General features: G+C 38.7%; 2 protein-coding genes across 2 annotated transcripts in view; one reads left to right on the plus strand and one right to left on the minus strand.

Moving 5' to 3' along the window:
- LOC136861115 (meiosis-specific nuclear structural protein 1) overlaps positions 1 to 1,349 on the minus strand; it is a 162,240-nt gene extending 160,891 nt beyond the window's left edge. The window contains exon 1 of the mRNA XM_068228024.1: positions 1,260 to 1,349. Within this exon, the coding sequence (XP_068084125.1) occupies positions 1,260 to 1,349 (90 nt within the window). The remainder of the gene's footprint in view (positions 1 to 1,259) is intronic.
- A 579-nt stretch (positions 1,350 to 1,928) lies between these two features.
- TBC1D5 (TBC1 domain family member 5) overlaps positions 1,929 to 20,794 on the plus strand; it is a 111,459-nt gene continuing 92,593 nt past the window's right edge. Inside the window, exons 1-2 of the mRNA XM_067138802.2 lie at positions 1,929 to 2,198; positions 2,298 to 2,415. Coding sequence (XP_066994903.2) covers positions 2,144 to 2,198; positions 2,298 to 2,415 — 173 coding nt within the window. The 5' untranslated portion in view covers positions 1,929 to 2,143. The remainder of the gene's footprint in view (positions 2,199 to 2,297; positions 2,416 to 20,794) is intronic.

Consider the following 20,794-nt stretch of genomic DNA (forward strand, 5'->3'; position numbering starts at 1 on the left):
GCAACTGTCAATCAGAGCTGGAATTTGTATCTCACATCGCCCAGAATGACACAGCTACTCAGGCTACCGCAGTTTTCGTCTGGCCACCATAGTAAGTACATTTAATAAAGCATTAATTCTAATCTTGATAGACAGGAAAAAAAAGAAACCTTTAATACCAATAAAAATGTCAGACCTACATTATACATATTTTATCTTACAGAATAAGGTGTAATTTAGTTGACACATTATTATAAATTAATAACAACAATTCTAAAAACAGTTCATAGAAATTGTAACAGAAATCGACTCCCCTCTTTAAAAATACAGAAAAGGAAACCACCATAACCTACTACGTTTTCCCCCTGAAAATTATGAAAATGGCATATAAAACGATTAATTACCATTCTGAATATTTTGAATTCACACTTAATTAGAACAGATACAACTATTTTAGGTGGGCTTCCTGAATACACTTATACACGATGAAAGAAATGTAATGCTTTGTAACCTTGAACAAACATCGATCAAACCCAGCGCCTTGGGCGCACTTGTAAACAAACGCGACTGACATCTGTAGGACACAGAAGCGTAGGACAACGAAACAATATAGGAGGATCGAGACGGCGGTGAATGAGACGAATATTATTGGAATAAAATTTGAAATCATAACATTACACTCATAGAATGTGAAATATTTTAGTTAATATAAAAATCATTAAATCATACTCTTCATTTTGTGAAATCTGGATAAGAACATTTCCATCATAAAACATTTTGCTAACATCGGATATAAGTGATTCTGACGTATACACAGACAGGCAAGTATTTTACATCAAGGAACTTAATTTACCTAGCCGACTACAGTTGAGCAGGGCAGTAGACGGCTCTGGTATTTTATAACAAGACTAAATGTAATTTTTCTTTTAAATGAAAAATAACTAAAATCTCTGAAATAAAAACTGAAATATTCTGAATATGAAACTACTGCAATAAGCTTGAGTGGAGCTTTCAAAACCAGGAAAGATCATAAATGAAGATAAAGTTGGAATTCAAGAGGACATATGGGGCAAATATTAATTTATAGGACGAGGAACAAGGGATTGAAATAATTTCTCAAGGGGGATATTCGATAAATTTCCAAGTTCTTTGAAAACATTTAAGGGAAGGCTTGGTAAAGAACCGGTGGGGAATCTGCCACCTGGGCGATAATCGTAATGCAGATATAACCCAATATACTGTAAAGTATTCCTTGACTACTAAACTTGTCCAGTGTTTACCTTAATGCTCTTCCCAACGACGCATTGCGAACAACTACCCACGAACCAGAAACTCTTCCTGACCTGCCTCGTGTGAAAATGGAAAACCATCTTCAAGGCTGCAGACAGGGGTTTGAACCCACTATCTCCCGGATGCAATCTCACAGTCGCGCGCCTGAAACCAGTGAGCATTTTAATAAATTTCCTGTTTCTGAGATAAAAGGAATTAAGTTCTTGTAGTTCTCTTAGATGTTTGACGGGCGTATTTTCTAAACATTCGTAAGACCAAGTTTATTTCAGGGATGTAATTCTTCTTCATTTTTCAAGCATTAGTTCCACATCTGCTCAGCTGCATCACGTGTATGAATCACATATTGCAATTGCACACTCGAGTAGAAGAAATCCATCTATTCTTGCCGTCAGTATTTCTCCAATTTCTTATCTCCAACCACATTTTTCAGAGTCATTTGGACAGAATCAGTTTCTGCATGACCATTGCAATTCATTTCTCCCTGTGAAGAAATAATTTGAAAACTGAAAACCTGCGTGGTTCCTGATATACGTTATACAAGAAAATCCAAGGAGCATGTAAGGGAAAATCCGCTGCGGCTGTAGGTGTCAAAATCGAAAACAAATGCTATCGACTGGTCAGCTGCTTGTTCGCACGTCAACCGTCACTGGACCGTCAAATCAGCGATTTCTTTGAGAGGAGAGCAGTGGAGGAGAGGTTAAGTTGATTAGCGTATAACATGTCAAACATTGAGGCATACTCTGTGCCTACAGGAAGAAATGTCTTATTCCTATTTATTATTTTTTAATAATGATTAATACTTCACACATTGTTATCCACCGTGTAACTATATGCTTCAAAGCTAACCGTAAATGGCTGCATCTGGAATAGCAATATGACAACTCAAGAAAACGACGATTGTTTGAAAAGTGACTCAGAAAATACGCAGGGTAAGTGTATGATTTGTAGTGGTATCATATACTAGTTACTCTCATATCTTTTCTCATAAACCATATTCGTGTGGTAAATCGTAATTATGTATTTTACAGAACTCTCTCCTCAAACATTAGTGGGAGACTCGGAATTTTCGGAAAGAAGTCCAGAATCTGTGACCGATGAAACTTCAGGCGATTCGTCAGAGAAAAGTGCTTCTGTTCAAAAATACGAGTAAGAAAAGCGATTAAATTTCTTCTTTTAACTATAGATAATATATATAAAAAAGCTTGAGAGAAGAGTCTGCTGTAAGAGTTATGGTGTAGTTTTGAATGAACCTTTGAAAATCCCAAGTGCTACTACCCAGAAGTTTCATTTATGTTTTAAGTGTGTAAACTCTGCAAAGGGTATGTGGTGATTATAAATATTGACATTGTGATTGTAATAAGGAAATTGAATATCCCTTCATCAATTGGAACTCTTAAGAGCGCTGCGTTTTGATAGTTTGGGTATAACTCTCAGAATGTCGGTGCCAATTCAATGCCATTATGAATGCTGAGTAGGTGAATGCAGTCATCAAAACTATAATTGTGAATTTATTTGAAATGTCAATTTGATTTCCTCAAGTTTAGGCTATTTAGGCTACTGAGCAAGGCGAGTTATAAGGGATTAGACATTCATCTAGGTAACTATATGTACGCATTTTAACTTAGCCTATCGCCATTGGGCTGTTTACTGCAAAAGGTAAAGGTACCTATAGATGACACCGTTAAGGAAAAAAACCTGGCAAAGTGAGAACTGTGCTTACACAATGCTGTTATTGAACAGGAAACTAGCTTAAGTGCCCTGGAATATGGGTTTAGTTTTCCATTTTCTTCATTCGGCTATTGTTAATTGCATTTATCCTCGCGTTTAGTACTAGTCCCTATAGGTGACACCCCTCAAGTCAAGATTCCCAATAGATGACATACGTCTTGGCCCAGTAGATGACATATTTTAAAACCTAAAAACATTTAATCTAGATCAGTGTTACTAGAAAGAATGTTTCTAATATGCTAGTCAAGGAAAACAGTTCCTAGTACTTAAAAAATTTTAAAAATCAATCTCAAAAATAAAAATAAATTATTGAAATCAGACTTTAAAGTTAAAAAGCGTTGGAATCAGTCTTTGGAATAAGGGTACAATGAAACCAGTCTTCAAAGTTTTAAAAATTCAAGCCACACAAACAATGAAATCAAATGACTTTATACAATAGTGTCACTCTAGAAACTCTCTTAGCTGCTGCTACCATAGAACTCTCATTTCTCACTTCTTTTAAGGCATCAGCCATAGTCTCTTGAGAATAATTTAACGTTCTTTTTTACATTTTGAATCTAGGTATATACATATACCTATAAAAAGAGAAAAATTGTAAAACGAATCAGTGAGCCAATGCCTGACACCTTGGACACCAAAGGCCTGTCAACTACTGGTTTTGGAAGTCAAATTATAATGAAATTAACCATGTATGTTAAAAAATAACTCTTTTAACATAGCCAACTTCCTTGCAGAACCAAATCCCAATGCCTGACACCCCTGTCAACCATTGGGCCAATGGGGTTCAGTAAGACCAATAATAATGATAATAATGGCGTATGGCTTTTAGTGCCGGGAGTGTCCAAGGACAAGTTCGGCTCGCCAGATGCAGGTCTTTTGATTTGACACCCATAGGCGACCTGCGCGTCGTGATGAGGATGAAATGATGATGAAGACGACACATACACCCAGCCCCCGTGTCAGCGAATTTAACCAATTAAGGTTAAAATTCCAGACCCTGCTGGGAATTGAACCCGGTACCCCTGTGACCAATGGCCAGCACGCTAACCATTTAGCCATGGAGCTGGACAGTATAATAATAATTTCGTGTGGCTATTTCTAGCCGAGTGCAGCCCTTGTAAGGCAGACCCTCCGATGAGGGTGGGCGGCATCTGCCATGTGTAGGTAACTGCGTGTTATTGTGGTGGAGGATAGTGGTATGTGTGGTGTGTGAGTTGCAGGGATGTTGGGGACAGCACAAACACCCAGCCCCCGGGCCATTGGAATTAACCAATGAAGGTTAAAATCCCCGACCCGGCCGGGAATCGAACCCGGGACCCTCTGAACCGAAGGCCAGTACGCTGACCATTCAGCCAACGAGTCGGACAGCTGGACAGTAAGACCAATAGATGACACCCATAATACCATATGCAATTTAAGATTGATCTTATCAACTAAAGCAAATAAATAGAGCCTAGAACCCTGAAACCCATTATACAGTAAGAAACTTCACCTTCCTACATAAAACAAGTTGTATAAGACAATAAACTTCCAACTTACCTCTTAAGGAATGTGTCTAGAAGAAGGGAAATATTGAGTCATATATTCACAAGTCTTTCAAAGATCTGTTTCACATGAAAACAAATACACCACTGATCCTCGGAATCTGTTCAGGTAGTCAAACGGGCACCAATGCTGCCAGTACTTGCACTACCCAATGGGAATGTGGAAATTCCGTAGTGTTACGATGTTTAGACTGAGTGTCACCTATTGGTATTGCCAGGCAAGGGTGTAATTTATTGGTACATTTACCGTAAGGGGTTACAATAATAACTAAACTTATGCCATAATGGTCCACCTTTTCATTGCATAATATACAGTAGTATGAAAGGGTGGACCATTACGACATAAGTTTAGTTCTTATTGTGCCCACAGTTCAATACGGATCAAAACCATGAAGTTTATATCATATGCTAAAGGGGTTAGACTTAGTTTATGGGGGGGGGTGCCAGGAACTATTCCTTCCTGCTCAGTCCTTTTCTTTTACATTACAAGATATCCTTTTCTGTCCCAGCGTCGTCATAAGACCTATCTTACCAATATAATGGTCAGTGCTTCGTAACCAATAAGTCTGGAGGGTGCCAGTTTACCTACTCCTAGGGCCTTCTTAAGGAATCTTTCTTACTTACTTACTTACTGGTTGGTGCTACAGTCCTTGTAGGTCCTTGGCCTCCTTTATCACCTGCCTCCATTCATCTTGGTCCTCAGCTTTTCTTCTCCAGCGTTTAACTTCTAACTTTCTAAGGTCATCCTCAACATCATCAATCCATCTTTTCCTGGGTCTTCCCACCTGTAGTGTGTACACGGCAGAGCTCTATGCTATCTGTGAGGCTCTGCGGTACGCACTAGACAATGAGCGCCGACACTTTCTCGTGTGTACTGACTCCTTGAGTTCGCTTCAGGCTATTGATACCTGTTTCCCTCGACACCCTCTGGTGCAGCGGATCCAGGACCTGCTGGCCGGGTGTTCGGATGCCGGCACCAGAATTACGTTTGTGTGGCTCCCCAGCCACATGGGCATAGAGGGAAACGAGTTAGCAGATGAGGCTGCCAAGGAGGCAGTTACACTGCCCCCGTTGCCTTTCAAGGTTCCAGCAAGTGATATTCGCTCTCAGCTGAGACATCTGGTTATGTCTCATTGGGAGATGGAGTGGCAGGCCATCCCACTTCCCAATAAGCTGAGAGCGATAAAAGGAACAACGAAGGTATGGAGGACTTCCCTTCGGGCTTCGCGGAGGGAAGCCGTGGTATTATGTCGCCTTCGGATCGGCCACGGTATCTTGACGCACTCCCATCTACTGAAAGGAGAACCCCCTCCGGTGTGTACCTGCGGCGACCATCTTACCGTGGTACACATCCTTACGGAGTGCGTGGACCTGGTCGATCTGCGCCGTAGTCTTAACCTTCCGAGTACTATCTCCCTTATCTTGCGCGATGACGAGCAGTCAGCAGACCTCGTCATCCGCTTTATGAGGGATAGCGGTCTGTTTTATCGTGTGTAATGATGTCCTTTGTGCTTGTATCTTTGTGTCAATTACGCTCTTATCCTATTGACTTCATTTTAGTTTGTGTTGCGTATTTTAATGCGTTCTTTTAACGTCCAATGTAAAGTATGTATATATATCTGTACTAGCAGGCAATGCCTTATTCCATTATCTCCTGTAATTTTTCTTCTTTTGTTCCAAATAAGGCATTGCGAATTAGATCCACTGATTGTTTTAATTTCATACTCATTTTTCATCGCATTTTTTTAAAACTCTAATCAGTGGCTACGTTTTAAATTTTAACTATCATATGTCATTTCGTCCATCTCGTTCCATTAGGGGCCGATGACCTTCGATGTTAGGCCCCTTTAAACAACAAACATCATCATCATCATCATTTCCTGGGTCTTCCTCTCCTCCTCCTTCCATCAAGTTTTCCTATAAACGCCTTTTTAACGGTGCAGGTTTCTGCCATTCTCTGAACATGACCGGCCCATCTAATTCTTCCCTGCTTAATTTTAGTAACAATATCTAGCTGGCCAAACAGTCCTTACAGCTCTACATTTGTCCCCATTCACCACCCATCCTGATCTCTTACTGCACCGAATATCTTTCTCAGTATCTTCCTTTCCCACCGTAACAGCCACTGTTCTTCTCTGGAGGTCACCACCCAGCATTCTGATCCATACATAACTATTGGTCTTAGTACTGTTGTGTATATTTTAATTTTTGTATTCCTGTTGACATTCCTGGATTTAAACATATTTTGCATCTGTTTCCACTTGTTATCCTCTCCTGTATTTTCATGGAGGTTTTATTGTCCTCTGTCATTATAGAGCCTAGATATTTGAAAGATGTGACTTTGATATTCCTTCCCATTTAATCTTACTGTGGTCCTTCCTCTTACTCCCTCTGTATCTCCCATCTTCATATATTTTGTTTTATTTATATTCACTTCTAGTCCTAAGTCCCGTGCTTTCTCTTCTAATACTGAGTAGCTCTCTTTAAGAATCTTTAATTTCTTGCGATTATTGCTGCATCATTAGCATATGCTATCACTTGTACTAATCTGTTCAAAATGGTTCCCCCTGGGTTGATGGGCAACTGACGGATTACTTTTTCCAATGCTAGGTTAAAAAGCAGTGTGGAAAGTATCGTACGCGCACTTTTTAGTGATAGATTTTTGTACTGGGTTGAGCAGTAAGGAGGGAGCACTGCCGGTTCCGGTAATACTGCCAACTGATTGGAAATGAAATCTGAATTGAATCGATAATATGATCGATCGTTATGAATTTTCTAAACCCTTATTATCTTACGCCAACAACTGTGTCACACACACAATATATAATACTATGGAACATTTCTCGATGCGAAACTTGTTCTTAGCATGAATTCTATCGTTTGGCTTTGCTGTGTAAACAACAGTACGAGTACGTAAAGTGTACGCCAGATGTTGCACAGCGATCATAAGCATTTCTTGGTTTGTGTTTCAAAGGTTGCCAATATGAATCTCGAAGATAACTGAAGTCGACCGATTCAGCACTAGGGTGTAAATCTGTCGCTAAAAAGTGCGCAGATAGTACATCTCTCTGTCTTGGTCCTCTCTCCACTAAAAACTCCTCTGACAGATCTTGCTCCACTCTCACCTTGCATACTGTTTTTTTCAAGGTCATTTCTGTTAATCTAATCAATTTCCTCGGGATTCCAAATTCTTTCATAATCTTGTAAATTTTACCCCTATCTAGACTGTCATATGCCTGTTTAAAATCAACATACAGCTGATGTAGCTGTTTGTCATATTCATAAAACTTCTCTAGCACTTGTTGTAATATAAATATCGGATCCAGAGTAGAGCAATGTTTTCTAAAGCCTGCTTGGAAAATCCCCGAATATTCTTTCCATCCATAATTCCAATCTTACCAGAAACCTTGTATGTTCCATCCAGCAAGGTGATCCCTCGATAATGTCCATATACTGCCTTATCTCCCTTCTTATGTATTGGGTAAATTATACCTAATGTCTAATCCTTGGGTATTTCCTCCTTTGTCCAAACCACCTCAATCAATTCATAAACAGCCTTTTCTATTCCCTCTCCCCCATATCTCAACAGCTGACTCCATTCAATCTTCACCTGGGGCTCTATTACTCTTTAATGCATTAATTGCAGCTTTGACCTCTTCTAAGTCTGGCTGTTTTACTGATTCCTCTTCCAATTCTCTTTCTTTCCCATCAACATTTATATTTTCCTCCTCTCTATCATCTTCATTATTTCCATTGAGTAACTCATAAAAATACTCCTGCCATCTTCCAAGCACTTTGCTTTTATCACACAGAAGGTTTCCATCCTTATCCTTGAAGAAAACAGCTCTTGGTTGAAATACTCTCTTAAGGTCTTTTGTTCTTTCATAGAACTTTCATACCTTATTTCTATCCTTCATTTCATCCAGTTCTTCAATTCTCTTTCTTTCAAAAACTCTTTTCTTATATCTACATATCTTATCTGCTCTTCGTTTCTCTCTATACTCTTTTACTGTTTGTCTTGTTTTCCTTTGAAGCATTCTGTTCCTAGCATCATTCCTCTCTTGGATTATTGTTGAACATTTCTCATCAAACCATTCTGCTTTCTTTACCAATTTCTTCTTTCCCAGGGTACTATCTGCAACTTCACTGATAGTTGTTTTCAGTATCTCCCATTTATCTTCCACTTCTCCTTTCTCCCATAATTCCCTTTTTATTTCCAAAGATTCAGCCATTGTCTTTTTGTATTTCTCTTGCAATTCCTCATTTTTAGACCTTCAATATTGTGCTTTGCCTTTCTTCTTACTTTTTCTGTTCTTGCCAAATCTATTTTTTGTCTGTACTTGACTCTAACAAGATAGTGGTCTGTATCTGCATCAGCACCTCTGCAGCTTGTAACATCCATAATATCTGATGCATGTCACCTGTCTATGATAACATGGTCTATTTGATTTCTTGTCACACCATCTGGTGAAATCCAGGTCTCCTTGTGAATGTTTTTCCTAGGATGCCAAGTACTTTTATCATCTGCTTTCCACTCACAAAATCGATCTCAATCCGTTATCATTACTTACTTCATGCAGGCTTTCTTTCCCTACTAAGTGTTTGTACACCTCTTCTCTTACAATTTTTGCATTTAAATCTCCAAGGATAATTTTCACATCGTGTCTTTGAACTTTATTAATTTCTTCCTCCAATTTAGTATAAAATGCATCTTTCTTCTCATCTTCTGCCTCCTCAGAAGGGGCGTACACACAAAACACAGTTACGTTGAAGAATTTTGCCCTAATTCTCACAGAGCACATCCTATCATTGATTGGAGTAAAGTTGATCATGCTTTGCTTTACCGACTTATGTATGAGAAATCCTGTGCCATTATTGCCTGCTTCTTCTACACTGTACATCAAGATATGTTGTCCAGACATCATCATCCCTTGCCCTTTCCATCTTAGTTCCTCTAGAGCTGCTATTTTCACTCCATACCTATCCATTTCATTCCTTAATTCTTTCAACTTGCCAGGTCTTAACATTCCACGTTGCTAATATAATATCCTTTCTCCTTCTCTTTAGCAGTTTTTCTCGCCGGTTCGTCACCAAGTTTTCCAGCCCTGCTTTATTCATTCTTAAAGTATCCGTAACAGTTGTTTTTTTACGAGGTAGTGGAGTTAACCCTACGCTCAACCCCCAACCTGGAGGACCAGGGTATCACTCTTAGTCTGGATCATCACCTTAGACCTGTCCGGCTTGGGTGGCCCTACCAGGAGCAGATGCTCCTGCCGGCATAGCTCTAAGGATCATTTGACCACGCAAGCCTCCAATAAACACCCGGCAAAATATATTTTGCCTCCGTCAAGGTGGTGATATCTTCGGGAGGCTTGAGGAATCTTACTTTGACTCTTTCTGTACTCTCGAAGTCGCAGATTGTCAGGTTGTCCCATATTATTTTGATTCCTTATGTGACAATTTGGGTTATTGCAGTCTTGAATAAAGTCATCGCTGTGAAAGGGATAGCATAGATATATTCTTGATATTGTGGATGGCTCTGATTGCTGCTGTCATTCTATCTATGACTTGGTTATTGAAGGATGTCATGCTAATTTGAAACGTGATGCCCACGTATTTTAATTTCTTGACTATTTCTAGTGTTTTATTTTTCAATGATATAGCGTTGTCCTTGGCCGTCTTGCCACCTTTTCTGAACACCATCTATACTGTCTTTTCCTGGTTAATTTCAGATTTGTTACCTCAAGCCCAAGCTTCTAACTTCATCATTGTTGTCTGTAGTTCTGCCTTTGAACTCAGTCCCAGTGCCTTGTCATCAGTGTACATTATTAGAGTAGTCTTAGGAGAGTCTGTCATTATTTGTGTGATATCTGCCCTTGCTACATTGAATAGTAGCGGACTTAGGGGGTCTCCTTGGGGTACCCCATTTGTTTGAATTGCTTTCCCGTATGAGGATGCTCCATCTTCAATTTTGATTAGGTTGTAGTCTAGTATGGTTTCAACTATTCTCACGAGCGTGTTGTCACCATTCATTTGTTTTAATTTTCCTGTCAGGATATCTCTGTCAATAAGATCAAAAGCCTTCTTTTAGTCGACAAAGACAACATAGTACTTCCTTTTTGGGTGCCTCATTGCCTCTTCTACTTTTTCTTTTAGGTATGCTGCGGCTTGTAACGTGCTTTTTCCTTTTCGGAAGCCTAGTTGGCATTCTGGTATGAATGGGTCTGTTTCGTTATTCAGGCGTTTCGCTTTAGTGGTTGCAAATGCTTTGCATAGATTGCTTTCTATATGAGTCGGAGTTGTTAGTTTCTCCTTTCCCTTTGTAGAGTATCTTCAGCATTGTCGTTCTCTAAGCTTCTGGTATTTTGCTTAAATTTAGACATTTGTTGAATACTTCTGTCCAAAGCTGTAGTAAATGGTCTTGAGTACTTTTTAAGTGTTCTGTATATATATTGTCCGGTCCTGCTGTCTTCCCCTTTTTTTTCTTTACTGATTAACCATGGTTAAGTACAGATAGTCTAATTTTGTGTTCTGGATTGACAGAGTGGTTTGCAGTGTCACAGGTTTCTCTGCTGTCTCTGTTTAGAAGCACTGAGAAGTGTTTTTCCCATGTTTCCATTGGTATTTCCCTCTCTCTACACACTTCCTTTTTCTTGAGGGCAGCGAATGGGTCTGTTTCTGCTTTGACTACAAGCTTCTTGGCTTCTGCTTCCAGATATTCATCTTGCTTTTCTTTTAGAAGTTTTCTGTAATTCCTTCTTTTGATGGCGTATGCTTCCAAGTAATCAGCGGTCTCAATATAACGTACGTGAAGTGCATTGTGTCTCAGTTGATGGATCACAAAAGCGTGCTGATATTGTGGCAATAAACAGGATCCAGAACATGGGCTTTGTTATCAGTCCAACAAATTAAGCTTGAGAAAAACGATACACAGGTTAAAGAAGTTGGCTCTGAGAATAAGAGAGACTATGAACCTCGCTTCTCATACTTTGAAGAAAAGTGTCACATATTTATCAGTGGTTGGGAAGTGATTGGGAAGCTCTTTGGTGCACAAGGAACTGTCACAAAATTTTCTGTTGATTTCTTCGTTTTCCTATTCCTGTTTCAGATTTAAATTACCTCTGTTTGTGTGTTTTAAGAATTTTATTTATTTTCTAGTTCTCTCCTGCATCAGGTTATCAATCAAGGACCTCCATCATTGCCTGTTTCTACACCACTCTTTTTCTGCTTCCAATATTTCTTCTTTCCTTCTCTATACTACACTCTATTCAGCCATCTCCTTCAAGGTCTTCCTTGTGATAAATACTTTATGTGGACTTCAGTGTACCACTTGTATTCTGATAGAAGCCATTTGCTTATTATACTCTCCAGTCTCCTCAGTTATCTTACCGTCTTCTGTGATTATACTTCCCAAGTAGCCTACACTATTTGAAACTTCTCACAACTTCTATTAGTTTCCCATTTACTGTTTTATCTTCTTTCTTTCCTTCCCTCATTATCACTACTGTTTTTCTCTTCTTTACATTGTTTATTCAAGTTCAAGTTTCAGAACTTGTTTATTTTAGGCTATTTCATGTATTATATTCATAGCAACCCTCATAGGTTGTTATTCACTTGTCTCTTTCTCTCAAGGTTACTGGATCAAATCCTGGCACAGATTGCTTGCATTAAACTCTTGGTAGTTATTATTCGTCGTTGGTGATGCTCATATCTGAGTATTCATATCTCTCCTGTGATTCTTCCAATATTTGAATTCATGGATGCAGATGCTTTTGATGGCTAAGAAGGCCAATCCTGGCATGAAACACACAATCACATTGATTGCACCTTAATAGAGGGTAGAGGTCAAGGTTGAGCCGGGTGTTGATTACATCTCTTACTTACGTTTTTCCACTTCCTATCTATGATGTTTATGATCAAATTGTGCAACAGTAGCTGCAGTAGTAGTGCGCCAGTGAGTGTGATCTTTTGCAGTGATATACCAAGTACTTGAATTAATGTCAATGTCCTTGAAAGTCTTCTTAATCTGATTTATATAGTACTTCAGAGGGGCACCATGGGGTTTCCTGCTCATACTGATTTCACTATACAGAATTTTTTGCAGACGTCTGTCATCTTTCATGCGCTGGACATGCACACTTCGACCAATGATGGTGGCCTCTGTACTGTTCATCTTTGTCTTCTCTAGAATTGTGCTTGGAATATAGTAATTCCATTTGATGCGTTTTAGTTTTCTCATATCACGGCAGTTAAAGTCCAGGTTTCATATCCCTAGAGCAGGATAGAGATGACAACTGCTCGATACCCCAAAGGTTGTGTATATATTCTTAGATCTTTATTCAGGAAGACCCGTCGTGTAAGATGTCTGAAAGCTACTGTATATGGGCAGCACTTATTCTGTTCTCCACGTCCTTCTCTGCTCAGCAATTACTAGAGAGAATACTTCCTAGATAGAGGAAATGATCTACTTGTTCTAGAGGCATACTGGAGTTACTCAGATCTGGAAAGACAGTTTCAAGTGTCCAAGGAAATTTCGGCTTGCGAGATGCAGGTCTTTACATTTGACGCCCCTAGGCGACCTGTGTGTCGTGATGAGGATGAAATGAAGATGAAGACGACACATACACCCAGTCCCCGTGCCAGAGAAATTAACCAATTATGGTTAAAATTCCCGACCCTGCCGGGAATTGAACCTGGGACCCTGGGACCCTGTGACCAAAGACCAGCACGCTAAGCATTTAGCCATGGAGCTGGACAGAGGGAAGATGAGGAACAGAGATCTGTTGCTGAGAAGTGTGGAAGTAGGAGGAAGGGAAAAGGTAGGAAAGGGAAATGTAGAGTATAGGATAGGAAACGATGGGTGGAATAGGGTCATGGGGGGAAGAAAAGGGAGGAGGAAGTAGCTTCTGCAGTTGTTAGGAAAGATAGGGCTGACCAGGAGGGGAGTGGGTCAAGTGAGGTGGGTAGAGTTGAGGCTGTGGTCATGGGGATTTCCATTGTTAGACATGTGGGGAAAGTGTGTGGACGAAAGGGAACCGGGTAGAGTGTTATCCAGGAATTAGGTTGAGGCATATGTTAAGGAAAGTAGAAGAGAAGGAGAAGGTGGAATTGTTTCATGTTGGTACCAGTGATGTAAGGCGAGCAGGTATAAGTACCAACATAGTTGAGGATGTGTGGGATCTGGTAAATGCAGCACGGGTGAATTTTAAGGAAGCTGAGATTATCAGTGGAATACTGTGTAGAAGGGATACTAGATCCTAATGGTTGGGTAGGAGATAGTGATCTGCGCTCAGATGGCCTTCACTTAAACCGCAGTGGTACGTATGTTTAGGCAATTTGTTTAGAAAGGTGATAGGGAGGTACATTTAGGGAAATGGGGTGGTTTAGGGAGTGGTGATAAGGGCATAGGGATCTGGAAGTCAAGTAGGGATGACATAAAAATGTTAGTGTTGAACTGTAGAAGCATTGTAAAGGAAGGAATAGAATTAAATAATTTAATAGATATATACTTACCAGATATGGTGTAATAGGAGTTGAATCATGGCTGAGAAGTGTTATAATGGATGCAGAAATTTTCTCACGGAACTGGAATGTGTATCGTAGAGATGGAAGAGGGAGTATTCATTCTGGTGAAAGAAGCTACAAAAAAGTTAAATGACAAACATGAAATTCTAGGTGTACGGCTCATTTCTAAAGATAATAGGCAACTTGATGTCTCTGGAATGTACAGATTGGGAAAAGGTAGCACTGATGCTGATTCAAAATTATTTGATAAGATAATCAGCTATGTGGAAAAAGATATGGAAAGGAGTGTGATTGTAACGGGAAATCTCAATTTACCAAATGTCAATTGGGAAGGTAATTCGAATAACAGGAAGCGTGACCAACAAATGGCAAAAAATTAATATGGGAAGGGCAGCTGATTCAGAAAGTGTTGGAACCAACTAGAGGGAAGAATATTCTGGACGTGGTGCTGGTAAAACCAGATCAGCTCTATAGAGAAACCGAAGTAATAAATGGTATTAGCGATCACGAAGCTGCTTTTATCGTAGTTAAAAATAAGTATGACAGAAAGGAAGGTCTTAAAAGTAGGACTATTAGGCAGTACCACATGGCTGACAAAACAGGCATGAGGGAGTTTTTAAAAAGCAACTATGATCGATGGTAAATAAAAAATGTAAACAGACTCTGGGATCGGTTTAAAGCAGTTGCTGAGAAATATGAAAACAGGTTTGTACCTTTAAAGGTGGTAAAGAAGGGTAAAGATCCACTATATTATAACAGAGAAGTAAAGAGACTAAGGAGGTGCAGTTTGGAAAGAAATAGTTAGAAATGGTTGTGGAAGTAAGGAAAATTGGAGGAACTTGCTAGGAAATTGAATCTAGCAAAGAAGTCTGCTAGGGATAACATGATGGCAAGCATAGGCTAATTGGCAGTCATCCAAATTTTAGTGAAAAATTGAAGGGTATGTGTAGGTATTTTAAGGCAGAAACAAGTTCCTAGAAGAACATTCCAGGAATCATTAATGAACAAGGGGAGTGTGTATGCAAGGATCTTCAAAAGGTAGAAGTATTAAGTTAGCAGTATGTAAAGATTATTGGTTACATGGATAATGTCCAGATAGAGAAGGTGACTAATGCTAAGGAAGTATTAAAATTTACCTATGATAACAATGACATTTATGGTAAGATACAAAAGTTGAAAACTAGAAAAGCAGCAGGAATCAATAAGATTTCTGGGCATATACTAAAGACAATGGGTTGGGATATAGTACCATATCTGAAGTACTTATTTGATTATTGTTTGCATGAAGGAGCTATACCAAATGAATGGAGAGTTGCTATAGTAGCCCCTGTGTATAAAGGAAAGGATGATAGACGTTAAGCTGAAAATTACAGGCCAGTCAGTTTGATATGCATTACATGTAAGCTTTGGGAAAGCATTCTTTCTTGATAATATTAGACATCTTTGTGAAATTATTAACTTGTTCTATAGAAGGCATTTCGGGTATAGGAAAGGTTATTCCACTAAAGCTCAACTTGCAGGATTCCAACAAGATATAGCAGATGGACTGTATTGCGATTGACCTGTCTAAGGCATTTCATTAGGATGGATCATGGGAGACTACTGGCAAAAATGAGTGCAAGAGGACTACACAAAAGAGTGACGTAATGGGCAGGTGTATTTCTAGGAAATAGATCTCAGAGAATTAGAGTAGGAGAAGCTTTTTCTGACCCTGTAATAATTAAGAAGGGAATTCCTCAAGGCAGTATTATTGGACCTTTGTTTTCTTATATATATATAAATGATGTGAGTGAAGAAGTGGAATAGAGATAAGGCCTTTTGTGGATGATGTTATTCTGTATAGAGTAATAAATAAGTTACATGATTGTGAGCAACGGCAAAATGACCTCGATAATGTTTTGAGATGGACAGTACGCAATGGTGTGATGATAAACGGGGTTAAAAGTCAGTTCGTGAGTTTCACAATTAGAAGTCCTCTCAGTTTTAATTACTGTGTTGATGGGGTGGAAATTCCTTATGGAAATCATTGTAAGAACCTAGGTGTTAATATAAGTAAAGATCTTCATTTGGGTAATCACAAAAGTATGATTGTAAAGAGAGGGTACAGATCTCTGCACATGGATATGAGGGTGTTTAGGTATTGTAGTAAGGATGTAAAGGAGAGGGCATATATGTCTCTGCTAAGACCCCAACTTGCGTATGGTTCCAGTGTATGGGACCCTCACCAGGATTACTTGATTCGAGAACTGGAAAAAATCGAAAGGAAAGCAACTCAATTTGTTCTGGGTGATTTCCACTAAAAGAAAAGCATTACAAAAATGTTGCAAAGTTTGGGTTGGGAAGACTTGGAAGAAAGAGACGTCCTGCTCGACTAAGTGGTATGTTATAGATGTTGATTCCCATACGGAACATGAAATATTTGTCCCGAATGAGTAAATTTATAATACCAGTATAGTTGGTCCGTTATTGGACATTTAATAACGGACCAACTATATTGGTATTATAAGCGGTATGTTCCAACTGTCAGTGGAGAGATGGCATGGAACAACATTAGTAGACTAATAAGTTTGAGTGGTGTCTTTAAAAGTGGGAAAGATCACAATATGAAGATAAAGTTGGAATTCAAGAGGACAGATTGGGGCAAATATTCGTTTATAGGAAGGGGAGTAAGGGATTGGAATAACTTACCAAGGGAGATGTTAAATAAATTTCCAGTTTCTTTCAAATTTAAGAAAAGGCTAGGAAAACAACAGATAGGGAATCTGCCACCTGAGCGACTGCCTTAAATGCAGATTAGTAGTGATTGTGATTGTGATAAAATTCTGACAGCGGCACATCTCTCAAGGGACATAAAAACACAGTAGTGAAAGCAGCAACAGCAGGAATATCTCTCTTAGCTATGCTGGGCTGAGTGGCTCAGATGGTAGAACACTGGTTTTCAGAGCTCAAGTTGGAGGGTTTGATTCTGGTTCAGTCCGGGCATTTGAAGATGCTCATATTCAGTCAATATACCGGCATAACTCCTGAGGGACAAAATTCTGGCATCTGCAGAAATCATGAAAGTAGTAAAACGAACAACATTATCATTCCTTGGTTGTATATGTGCCTTTAATTGCAGCACTCTCAATTTCATTGGATCACCACTAAATGAGGATATTAGCCAGGTTTTATGGCTGGATACCTTTCCTGATCCAACCCTGTGTGTTTTCTGCGGTGGTTGCTAGGGTGTTGTCTGTGTGTAAAATGTTATATTATATATTGACTAATTAATCTTAACTTTTAATCAGCCAGTCAATAAGATTGGTACAGTGCAGCATAATGAATACTAATAGGAAATAGTATTGACCAGTGTCAGCTCATGGCTGTGAAATTAGGTGAAGAGGTAGTTGGGAAAAGAAACAAAATTTACACACACTTATCTTAATTGAACTTGCTTATTCAAAACATTGCTTTTATTGCTAAAATGCAAGCGTGGCCAACAAGACAGTTTCTGAAGAGTTGGAGAGGAGCTCAACCATGGGAATTCCTTAAACTACTACTGTTTGAAACTACGATTGCAGGATTTACCTGAATGTTTCACTTCTTTTATACCACATATTTGTAGAGATTCAGTAGGATGCCCACAATTTAAAACTTCGGTCAATCGATCTATCATCGTTAGTCTCCATTTAGGCTCGTTGCCAGGTGGCAGATTCCCTCAGTTATTTACCTAGCCTTTTCTTAAATGATTTCAGAGAACTTCAAAATCTATGGAGCATTTTCCTTGATAAATTATTCCAATCCCTAATTCCTTCTTATTTTCATCTTTCCAACGTGAAAATGGTGTTTCTCATAAAACACACACTATATCATAAACAGCGCTGCCCTAAAGAAGGAAGCTTGCTCCAGTCCACATAGGAGGAGGGAACATATGTCTCATTTACTTCACTGCACACCTCTCTGCAGCACAAAGTGTACTGGGTGATATCATGGTTGTCATAGCAACCATTGAGCTAAGCTCCATCCATGGATGTTGAGCAACATGAAAAGAAGATAACTACACTTCTCCAGTCACCGGGGCCAAAATCATTTCTGCACTCGCTGCCAGAACAGTAAGAGTTTGGCATCGTACAAAAATACATTTCTGTTAAAATTAACATACTTGATTGGGAAAATACAGTTTTAAAATCATGTGTTGAAATGTCACTTCGTCTGCTGCCCCTCAATAGCTGCCTCTGGCATTGACTGGCTGATTATGTTAGCAAGACAATCGCAAAACACCTAGTTTCCAAGCCAGAGCAGTGAACCAAATGCATATAAAATCCTCAGACCAATTGCGAATGGAACTGGAGACCCTCTAAGCTGAAGGCCACTATGATGGTCATCCAACCAAGACGCAGGGGTGGGATTTCTTGTAACCGTCATGAGGTACCCAGTGTGATGAGTTTATCTAAATTATTATACAGGGTATAGCAATAAAGTATGACAAAGCTTTCAAATACATTCCTCAGTGTAGAAGAAGAAAGTGTTACATAGACATGGGTCTGGAAACACATATAATTCATTTTCTACAAATCTACATAGTACATTGAACACCAGAAATCCATAGGAAAATTATGTTCCAGCATACTACATGAAACATCCGGGATTCAGTGTGATGGCAGGTTGATGCGCGTATCAGTGATAACAGAGGGTATTTTGAACATTTTCGTGTAAGAAAGAGTTTCATGTAGTCTGCTGGTATGTTCTTTTCCTGTGTGTTTCCCATGAGTAATGTACTATGTAGATTTGTAGAAAATGGGATCTAACATGGAAATAGTGTTTCTGGACCCATGTCCATATAACATATTTTATTTTTATTTTTATTTTTTTTATTTGATTGATAAATAGGGTTCCAGAGAGCAAGAGCTCTGTCAAGAGGAACAATACATAGATAATCACAACAATGGCGGATTAACGCATAAGGTCTAAAAGTGAAAGAGTAATAACAGTGATTTTACATTTACTTTAAGTATCACAATTTACCTAATGGACAGGATTATATTAAGTGTATTATTATCAGAGTAACAATACAGGAGGAACAACTTTTTGACTTTTAAGATTTGGAAATGAAAATATCAGAGAAATAACTGTTGCACATTCATAGTGCCTAACAGGTATTTCTTAAGCTTATTACGAGAGATTATTGCTATATTGTCAGGAATGCTGTTATATTCAGATATTAGTAAGTGTTGCACTCCCTTAGTGCCAAACCTTGTTGTATAATTTTGATGAACATGTAATTTATTTTTTTGCCTTGTCTTATGTGAATGGATGTCAGTGACTTTAGGAAATTCAGAGTTGGTGAACACTTTATTATGCAAGACTTTATGAATAAGAAGTGATGCATTAAATGAGATTAATTTCTTAAGAGGTAATATATTTGTTTCAGAGTACATTTTATTTCGAGAATATAGTTGATGAAATCCATACATAAATCTAATAACCCTGTTTTGTAAGACCTCCAAAGTATTTAAGTTATTTTGGGTTGCTTTGCCCCAAATGAAACACAAGTAAGAAAGTCGAGATTGTATCATTGTGAAATAAATTAGACGAAGAGTGTCAATTGTTAGTAGGTACTTAATCTTGCCAATGATACCAACCAAGACAGAGATTTTATTTTTTACGTTTAATATATGAGGTGTCCAGGAGAGGGCGCTATCAATTATAATTTAACTTCTTTAACCCATTTCAACTTCGTAGTGAGGAATTTATCCTGAAAGTTCGGCATACCTTGTGTATATTGACCTATGTAGGTTTCTTTAGTTGCAAACATGTGGTAGTAATGTTATTTAATATACCATCGTAACTTTTAATCATAATTTTGAAGTGCAGAGGGGTCCATATGTGGTCAGGCCATAAAATGTGCTTATGCCATTCTTGAGCAACACTTCACAATCCTTGGTCCTAATAATTCATTACAATCATGCACCTCACAATTGTGAACAGTAAAACCTCGGATATCTGGATTAATGTGGCACTGGGTGGTCCGGGTAACACAAAATCTGGGTATCAGACAGCATCAGTAAAATACAGCTGAATTCACACAATGGCTCTATAAAGCTTTAGTTTTTAAGTATTTAGGCCTATAACAACTTGACGTACTATGTATTAAAATCAAACATAGTACTGCATTTACAGTATAAAATATAAGTAAAATATGAAAAGGAAACATAAAAATCACAACAAATAAAAACACGAGCAAGTTGGCCGTGCATTTAGGGGTGCGCAGTTGTGAGCTTGCATTCGGGAGATAGTGGGTTCGAACACTACCTTCAGCAACCTTGAAGATTGTTTTTGTGGTTTCCCATTTTCACACCAGGCAAATTCCAGGGCTGTACATTAAGGCCACAGCCACTTCCTTCCAACTCCTAGCCCTTTCCTATCCCATCGTCACTATGAAACCAATCTGTGTCGGTGCAACATAAAGCCAATTATATAAATGAAAAATAAACTTAAGTACATGTGTTTTTACTCAGTTTTCTTTTTTTAAGAAAGTTATCTTAGTCTGATTAACTTGCTGTAGTCTTTTTTTTCCTTTTTCTGGCCATGTTTTGATTGCAGCTCTAATTAAAATGACACAAGTTATGTACCTTAACTATGACTAAATCACAGACTAAGGCAATACAGTAGGTGTATGATATTGATGAGTGCGCAAGTCAACAACCTCCCCATCCCTCGCAATCCCAGTGCACATGTCCTCCTTGCAT

This window comes from Anabrus simplex, chromosome 1 (assembly GCF_040414725.1).
Source record: "Anabrus simplex isolate iqAnaSimp1 chromosome 1, ASM4041472v1, whole genome shotgun sequence".
Taxonomy (NCBI): domain Eukaryota; kingdom Metazoa; phylum Arthropoda; class Insecta; order Orthoptera; family Tettigoniidae; genus Anabrus; species Anabrus simplex.